This window comes from Rhincodon typus, chromosome 33, assembly GCF_021869965.1.
Source record: "Rhincodon typus isolate 14 chromosome 33, sRhiTyp1.1, whole genome shotgun sequence".
Taxonomy (NCBI): domain Eukaryota; kingdom Metazoa; phylum Chordata; class Chondrichthyes; order Orectolobiformes; family Rhincodontidae; genus Rhincodon; species Rhincodon typus.
Window position 1 is genome coordinate 7,529,279 of NC_063364.1, and position 9,990 is coordinate 7,539,268.

The 9,990-nt window shown below is 40.6% G+C and overlaps 1 protein-coding gene across 1 annotated transcript in view; it reads left to right on the forward strand.

The window, feature by feature from the left end:
* Nucleotides 1–6,082, forward strand: part of bnc1 (basonuclin 1) — a 107,523-nt gene extending 101,441 nt beyond the window's left edge. The window contains exon 5 of the mRNA XM_020528550.2: nt 4,471–6,082. Coding sequence (XP_020384139.2) covers nt 4,471–5,134 — 664 coding nt within the window. The 3' untranslated portion in view covers nt 5,135–6,082. The remainder of the gene's footprint in view (nt 1–4,470) is intronic.
* The last annotated feature ends 3,908 nt before the right edge of the window (nt 6,083–9,990 follow it).

Below are 9,990 nucleotides of genomic sequence, written 5' to 3' on the forward strand. Positions count from 1 at the left end.
AACCCCAATGTCCCACTCTCTTCAATGTGCATCAGTCCCCAAACCAATCCCAATGGCCCACTCTCTTCAACATGAGTCAGTCCCCAAACCAACCCTAATGTCCCACTCTCTTCAACGTGCATCAGTCCCCAAACCAACCTCAATGTCCCATTCTCTTCAACATGCATCAGTCCCCAAACCAACTCCAATGTCTCATGTCCAACTCTTGTCAATGTGTATCAATCCCCAAACCAATCTCAGTGTCCCACTCTTGTCCATGTGTTTCAATCCCTAAACCAATCCCACTAACCCAATCTTTTCAACATGTATCAATCCTCAGGTAAATCCAACTGCCCCACTAAATTGATTTATTCGACGAGCTCACACAGGCAGTGGATGACGGTAGTACTCTGGATGTTGTGTTTTTGGTCTTTTATGGTGCCACATACAAGTTGAACTAGAAATGTGTGAATTGGTGGGCCTTTGGTTGCATGGATTAGATGTTGGCTAACAGATAGAAAGCAGAGGGTAGGTATAGATGAGCATTTTTCAGATTGGAAATGAGTTGAAAGTGGTGATCCCCAGGGATCAATGTTGGAACCCTTGCTTTTTCTGACTAATATAAATGATTTAGAGATGGGAGTTGAAGGCAAATTCTCTAAATTTACAGATGATACTGAACTAGAGAGAATAGTGAATTGTGAAGATGATACTGAGAGACTACAGAGGGACATTGACAAGTTCGCCAAATGGGCAGACACCTAGCAGATGAATTTCACTGCAGGGAAATGTGAGGTATTGCATTTTGGTAGAAGAAACACAGAAACAATACAGGCTCAATGGTACAACTTTGAGGGGAGTACAGCAGCAGAGAGACCTCAGGGTTCACATGCATGATTGTCTAAAGGTGGCCAGGCAAGTTGAAAGAGTTGCTAAGAAGGCTTATAGGATCCTTGGGTTTATAAATAACGGTGTAGAGTATGAAAGCAAGGAAGTGATGCCACACCTCTACAATTCATTGGTCAGACCACATTTGGAGTATTATGTTCAGTTCTTACTTAAGGAAGGATGTTAAAGCCCTGGACAGAGTTCAAAGGAGGTTTACTAGAAAATATCAGGAATGAGGGATTTTAGATATGAGGAAACAGTAGATAAATTGGGCTTATTCTCCTTTGAGCAGGGAAGATTAAGAGGTGATCTTACTGGGGTGTACAAAATTATGAACAATTTTGACAAGGTAAAGTTCTGTTTCTATTGTTGGCTTGTCAGGAAACAGGGGTCACAATCTCAAGATTGTCAGCAAGAAAGCTAGGAGAGAGATGAAGAGAAACTGATTTACTCAGAATTGTTTGGATTTGGAATGAGCTGGCTGGGAGAGTGGTGGAGGCGGATTCAATGGGAGGTTTCAAAAGACAGCTGGATATAGAATGGAAAGGGATGAGGTTAGAGGGCTACAGAGATAGCTCTGGAGAATAGGACTAGCTAGGTAGCTCTTTCACGGGCATGTAGAGACATGATGGGTTGAATGGCCTCCTATACTGTAAAATTCGATGATTCTATGAAAACTAATCACAGGAATGCCCTCTCCCTACATTTCTGACACCAGTACCTCATATGCCACAATCCCTCCCCTCAGTATTTCTACAGGACAAGACTCCTCATATCTAGTGCAGAAGGCCACTTCACCCAGGTTCCCTCTTCATGCTCCTGAACAAACAAAAATGCCCTCAATGCTCATGGCATTAACAGTATCCTCACATCTCCAGCCTCCTACTTCTCCACAAGGGTGTCTGATTCTTGAAAAATGCACCCCATGGCATTTCCATACCTCATGAATCCCTTATCCCGCTTCCACCTTTCAAAATCATAGCATCTTTCCAAGCGCCAGCAGATTCCAGGGCTCAGCGAGTAAATCAAACCTCAAGTTCCATCTTCAAGCGCCATCAAACTCCAAGTTCTAAGAGTCATAGAATCATACAGCACAGAAAAAGACGCTTCAGTCCAACCAGTCCATGCCAACCATAATCCCAAACTAAACTAGTCCCACCTGCCTGCGCTTGGCCCATATCCCTCCAAACCTTTTTTATTTATGTACTTATCCAAATGTCTTTTATACATTGTAACTGCATCCACCACTTCCTCTGGCCATTCATTCCACACACAAACCACTTGCTGTGTAAAAAAAGTTGCCCCTCATGTCTTTTTAAAATCTTTTTCCTCACACCTTAAAAATATGGCCCCTACTCTTGAAATTCCCCAACCTCGGGAAAAGACACCTGCCATTCACCTTATCTATACCGCTCATGATTTTATAAACATCTGTAAGGTCAACCCCTCCCAACCACCTACGCTCCAGTGGAAAATAGTCCCAGCCTATCCAGTCTCTCTTTATAACTCATACCCTCCATTCCTGGCAACATCGTGGTTAATCTCTTCTGAACCCTTTCCAGCTTATAATATCAGAACTGGATACAGTATTCCAAAAGAGGCCTCAGCAGGGAAGATGATGGCCAAGTGGTATCATCCAGAGATTCAGATAACATTCCAGGGACATGGGTTCAAATCTTGCCATGGTAGATGGTGGAATTTCAATTCAGTAAATATCTGGAATTAAGAATCTAATGAATCCATTGTCGATTGTCAGAAAGACTGATTTGGATCAATAATGCTCTTTAGGGAAGGAAATCTGCTGTCCTTACCTGATCTGGCCTGCATGTGACTCCAGACCCACAGTAATGTGGTTGACTCTTAACTGCCCTCTGAGCCATTAGGGCACTAAACACTGCCTGGCCAGCAATGCCCGCATCCCATGAATGAATTAAGCAAAAAAGAAACCAACATCCTGTACAGAGATAGTAAGAACTGCCAATGCTGGAATCAGAGATAACACAGTGTGGAGCTGGAGGAGCACAGCAGGCCAGGCAGCATCAGAGGAGCAGGAAAGCTGACGTTTCGATTTGGGACCCTTCTTCTGTGATAGTCATTCCCTATTAGCAACACTCCGTAATCGTTCTCCCAGAATTACAATAAACCCCAGAACTCTATTTGCCTACACTATTTGAAAAGCCCTTTGGAACTCTGAGGATCTGATACAGTGCTACATAAATGCAAGCTCGTTTGCCTTTCTTGACTGTGCCTTAATGTGTGCAGCCACAGTAAATCACTGATATGTTGTCTACCGGCATGAAGTTTAAAACAAAAGAGAAGCTAAAAAATAAAATTAGATCCAAAGATAAAGGAACAAACAGTGATTAATTAATTAAGGCCATTTATCATATTCCATGGAAAAATGGATATTCACCAAATTAAATTCCAATACATCAATTAAAAATTACTGTTTACTGTTTACTGTTTAATGCAAAATATATTTGATGTTGGCTGCTGACCCACAACCTGAAATTGGGCATCACATTCCATTCTGCAAAATTCCCTGAACCAAACAATTAAACTTTATAGACCTGAGCCCTGTTTAAGCAGCAGTACTTTAGATTAAATTCACATTACCATCGTAATGGATGAATATATTACAATTATTACATCCCTGATATATTTTTCCAAGTACACTGCCAGGGAAGTACGTACCAATATGTAACATTCATTTCTGTCAACTCTACTTCAGAAGTTACACTGCCAGGTTTCTATCCCATTTATTTTTGAAAAGGGAAATTTGCTGATGATGTAAGGATCCACGAAGCCTCTAATTGTACTGCAGTTTTCCCAGTGCAATAGTACATACTCATTCCAAGTGACAGGCTGGGTTGCATGCAGAACTGCATGGTATCATGTATTTTTCATGAGCACATTCTCCAATCAATGAGAGGTATCACAGGAGATCCACTCATTAAATAATTTCTTATAGAGTCATAGAGATGTACAGCACAGAAGCAGACCCTTCAGTCCAACTTATCTATGCTGACCAGATATCCTAAATTAATCTAGTCCCATTTGCCAGCATTTGACCCATATCCCTGTAAATCTCTCCTATTCATATACCCATCTGGATGCTTTTTAGATGTTGTAATTGTACCAGGCTCCATCACTTCCTCTGGCACCTCATTCCATACATGCACCAACCTCTGCATGAAAAAGTTGCCCCTTACGTGTCTTTTAAATGTTTTCCCTCTCACCTTAAACCTATACCCTCTAGTTTTGGACTCCCATACCCTGGGAAAAAAGACCTTGGCTGTTCACCCTATCCATGCCCCTCATGATTTTATAAACCTCTATAAGGTCATCCCTCAGCTGCCAACACTCCAGGGAAAATAGCCCCAGCCTATTTAGCCTCTCCCTGCAGTTCAAACCTTCCAACCCTGGCAACATCCTTCTAACTAAACTGTGGAGAAATGCACATGTAGAGGATGTTAATGAATGTTGTGGTTTCAATTAGTTTCACTTAAGATTTGCACCTTTTGATCTATCAATTGCATTTTAATCCAGTGCCAGCAAATAAGCCTATTTATTTATCTGATGTTTCCTTTTCCTCATCTTCAGACACAGTGCAAACATCAATCTTCATCACAAACTTCTGACCAAAGGTTCATGTGAGAGCCAAAACATCAACAACAGCACCCCTCTAACAAAGGAACCTTGCAAAGACATTTTGGTAAGAACTCACATGGGACAGACTCCAGTAATACTGAAAGCAAAGAGCAAAAATGAACATTCTGTGGTTTCTCTCAGCAACGCTCAGGAGCAGACCAGCGATGCTCAAGGAGGAGATGCTCTTTATGATGGGGCTGTGCTGGATCTTAGCACTACATCCAGTGTCAAGTCAGGAAGTAGTATCCATTCGTGGGATTCGGATGCTGGGAGTGATGAAGGGGTTCCTGTGAATGATGAGGACGTCTTTGAGCATTCCGATTTAATGGCGAAAGATAAATTATACCAGCTAGCTACTGTGGTCGAGAAACCTATTGATCACTTGATGCAAACCCCTTCTGCTAATTCACCAATTATGTGCAACATTTGCCAGAAGATATACAGTAATAAAGGGACATTTAGGGCTCATTACAAAACTGTGCACCTTCGTCAGTTGCACAAGTGCAAGGTGCCCGGTTGCAGCACCATGTTCTCGTCTGTACGCAGCCGAAACCGGCACAGTCAGAACCCAAACTTGCACAAAGACACATTCTGCAGCTCCAAAGAAAGCCACTAAACGTCTCGCACACCTCATCAGATGATGGATTTCGAATTTCTTACCGATTTGTCGATCCGTTGTACCAACAGATGGAGGATTTCAGACCATCTCCAGAAACTGCCAAGACTTTTTCTATCACATGGTGATATCGACACATTTTACTACCTTCTGCAGTCCTTAAAACTAAAGGAATGCAGCCAAATATTTCCAACATTCCTGTTTTATAGATGATGAAGATAGGAATCAAGTGGACCTCATAGTCCCCGAAAACTTCATTTTTACAATTTTTTTTGTAGCATGAAAGGCTCTTTGTTGCAATTCTTTGATTACCTGGATCAAAAGGCACTTTCGATACTTGCTTTTGGCTCTCATTCTGTTTGATTAAAGGTGCCTTTTCATGTGCACTTATGCCACCTTTTTCACATTCCAGCTTCCCGACTAAAAAAACCATCTTTACTTATGGATTGGCAAGTGACGCAGAAAAACATGACCAAATGCAACCCTTGTATTTTACTTCTTTCATACCTTGAGTCTTCAGCAACTCTGTTTCAAAGTTACACAATGTTACTCGTCAATTCTGTTGCTGTAAATGTAACTCCCGAGAAAAAAAAAGATCATTTAATTAAACTCCTTTTATTGAATGATGTTTCCTCAGTCTGAGTTGGTTGCATTTATGAAAAATGAAAGTTTCAGAGGAACTGAATTGGAACTTGTTTCCCCAGGCTGTGGTAAGGCTTTGTGAGGTATACTGAAGTTAAGAATGTATTGTGTTTGGGGTATGGCTTTTAATTTATTCCATACATTGTAAATGATTAACCTTTTCGCTTTTATGATAGGTTTGGAATTAGGGTGTCCTACTGCTCACACGACACCTAAAAAAAATCACAACTTGCCAAAGATGTATCCAGTGTGCTAATCTGTAAATAAATACTTTGACAAATAATAGTATTGGCGACAAATTCTGTTTAAGGCAATGAACATTTCTTTTGTTAATTCCAAATATTACTTTGTAAGATTAAACAATGTATGTTTTAAAAATGTGCTGTGTTTCTATTTAATGTATGTACATGTGTTACATCCAGTTATTTAAAAAGGAAAATCTAAACTTAATTATACCAGCTGAGCTGAAAAGTCGCTTTCTCTTGACAGTTTGTTTCTGGCTGTACCTATTTCTAGCATGAAAGATTGTACAAATACCACAATGCACAAGCGTATTCTGAGACTGAAGGTCATGAGTTCAAGTCCCGCTTAGCAACTTAAGCAGAAAAATCTCGGCTCACACTCCAATGCAGTATTGATGGAGTGCTGCACTGTCAGCAGTGTCATCTTTCAGATGAGACATTTTACCAAGGCCCCTTCTGCTCACCAGGGTGGTGGTGAAAGATTTCACAGCACTGTTCCAAATAGAGAAGGGGAGTTTTTCCTGACATCCTAGCCAATATTTAACCCCAAACAATGTCATTTTAAGTATAATCTACCTAATCATGTTCACATTTCTGTTTGTAGGAGATTACAAAACTTTTTCTTTTTGTTACTGTTTAGAAAAGGATGCCAAAGAATGCGACAACTGAGTCACCAGATTACCTACTCTAAATACCACAAGTTTCTAGATAAATAAGCGTAACTAGAAATTCCTCAGCTTAATGCTGCAACTAACTAGTGAGTGATCTATCAATCACACCTCCAGTTATAATCAAGCTGGCATCTTTTTTGGAGCTCACTGCCTCCATTTTGTTAATGGCGATACAATACAGTACAACACAGGAACAAGCCCTTCGACCCACCAAGCCAGCGCCAATTGCTAATTCTTATTTAGACCCACTACTTATTATTCATGTGTGCTTTCACCTCACATTCATTTGTCCATCAAGATATGCCTTAAACTTTACTAACAGGCCTGCTTCCTCCACCTCTACTGGCAGTGCATTCCAGGCACCCGCCACCCTCTGTGTGAAAAATTTTCCCCACACTTCTCTGCTAAAGGTTGCCCCTTTCACCTTGAACCTGTGACCTCTTGTAGTTGAACCTTCCACCCTGGGAAAAAGCCTCTGATTATCTACCTTATCTATGCCTCTCATAATTTTGTTGAGCTCCATCAGATCGCCCTCAATATCCATCTTTCCAGTGAAAACAACCCGAGTTTATACAATGTCTCCTCATAATTGAAACCCTCCAGACCAGGCAACATCCCGGTAAACCGTCTCTACGTCCTCCCTAAAGCATCAACATCCTTCTGGTGGTGTGGTGACCAGAACTGCGCACAAAATTCTAAATGTGGCCTAATCAAAGTTTTGTAAAGCTGTAACATAACTTGCCAACTTTTATTTTCATTGTCCCAGCTGACGAAGGATAGCAAATGAAAGATCTTTTATAACCAAATAAAGTTTTAACAGTGGTGTGAGACCCCCAGATTTCGTTCTTGCTAAACTTTGTTCCTCACTATTTTGTATCCACTGTAGCACTCCAATTCTAAAGTTTCACATCGAATTTGAGTGTTTCATTTGCTTTTTTTTTCTCTCTTCAGGATTGCAATCATGCAGTTTGGCAGAAGGAGTGGAGAAAGAAAATGATACTTCAAACCCTAAAGAAAAACAAGCATTTCTTCGGAAATTAGCTGTTTTTAATTAAAGAAATGATCTTTAAAGCTGCTTGTGATTGTTCAAAGTCACATTACATCATCATTACATCCATAACTTGAGTTGAGCATGATTAAATTAATTTGTTTACATTGGCAAGAAACTTATTTTAAGTGAAGAATTTCTATATCCTTGTCATTTTAAAATATACTGCAATTAATATTTAGACATAGTCAAACCATAGACAGCAGAACAGCCATTGGAATTAATCTTTACAAATATTATGCAAGTCATATTGATCATGAACTCTCAATGTGTTTTAATAAGACGATTTCATTGAAACATAAAATTCTGTCAGGATTGGACAGAATGAGCTGGGATGATGTTCAGAACAAGGTGTCACAATCTCAGAATAAATCATAGGCCATATGGATTGAGGTGAGGAGAAATGTCTTCACTAAGAGGGTGGTGAACCTGAGAATTGTCTGCCACGGACGACCGTGGAAGCCTAAACATTGAATATGTTTGAGAAAGAAATGCATAGCTTTCTAGAAGTTAAAGGAGTCGACGGGTGTGGAGAGAGAGTGGGAGTAAAGCATTGAGACTGATGATTTACCATGATCATGTTGAATGGTGGAGCAAACTTAATGGAACAATGGTCTACACCTGCTGCTACTTCCTACGTTTCCAAGTTTCTATGGTTCTACATGAAATTACTTCTGCAAAATAGCACTTGTTCCAGATTTTACTGAGGTACATCAAAACCTGACTGAGATGATTGAATTTCAAAATAATTAAGTTAAAGTTGCTTTACGGTTCTGATTGAAACTGTAAATTTCAATATATTTACAGAAATTTAATATTCAATTTTTTCAGTTATAATTAAAGTAAAGTTGCCCCAAACTTTCCCTCTTTAACATAGTCAAATGTTTCTATGCATAGAGTCATAGAGATCAACGGCACAGAAAGAATCTCCGTGCCAGTCAAAAACAACCACCTAACTATTTTAATCCCATTTTTCAATGCTTGGCCCATTGCCTTGCATGCCTTGGCTTCACAAGTGCACATCTAAATGCTTCTTCAATGTTATGAACGTTTCTGCCTCTTCACTCTTACAGGCAGTGAGTTCCAGAATCCCATCACTCTCTGAGTGAAAATGTTTTTTCCTCTCATCTCCTCAAAACTTTTTGCCTTTCACTTTAAGTCTATGTCCTCTGGTCATTGATCCCTCCATCAAGGGGAAAAGATTCTTCCTGTCTATCCCTTATACTTTTAAACATCTCAAAAATGTCCCCTTTCAATCTCCTCTGCTGTAAGGAACACAACTCTAGTCTGTCCAATCTGTCTTCATAACTGAAACTCTCCATCCCAGGCAACATGCTGGTAAATCTCCTCTGCACCCTCTCCAATGCAATCACATACCTCCTATAATGTGTATTCCAGAGGCGCACACAATAGTCTAGCTACACACTTGGAGTTATGTTTAACCCAAACCATGCCCCCACTCCCTCCTGCCAGACAGGAACAGTTGGCAAAATTCAGAGTCAATCCAAACAAAAACCAAAAGAACTGCAGATGCTGGAAATCAGAAACAACAAACAGAAATTGCTGGCAAAGCTCAGCAAGTCTGGCAGCATCTGTGGAATGAAGTTAGAGTTAACGTCTCAGGTCCAGTGACTTTTCCTCAGAACTGACGGTGGCTAGGAAAAAGATGTATTTTTATCCAGAAGATAGGCTCAGGGAGGGAGTTAGGAGTAAATGATAGATGGAAATAGAACCCAAAGAGAGAGAACTGTTGGACAAACGAGTGGATAATGTTCAGCTTAGGTGAATGAATGGCTGCTAATGGGGACTATTAGTGGTTTACGATGGATACTGTGTTATAGCAGAACGTGTGATTACAAAGCCTGATTTGTGGAGTTTGGGGTAAGGACATGGGAGAAGGTGCCTCAAGTCCTAAATTTATTGAAATCAATATTGAGTCTAGAGTTCCCAAGCAGAAAATGAGGTGCTCTTCTTCCAGCTTGCGCTGAGCTTCGCTGAAACATTGCAGCAAGCCTGAGACAGAGAATATGATGATGTGTCTAGAGGAAACCACATTGTGAGCAGCGAATGCAGTAGACTAGATTGTGGAAAGTGCAGGTGAAGTACTGTTTCACTTGGAAGGTGTGTTTGGGCCCTTGGATACTGAGGAGGCAGGAAGTAAACAGGCAGGTGTTACACCTTCTGCAGTTGCAGGGGTAGTGTCATGAGGCTTTGGTGGGGTGTTGGGAATGAAGGAGGAGGGGACCAGTGTGT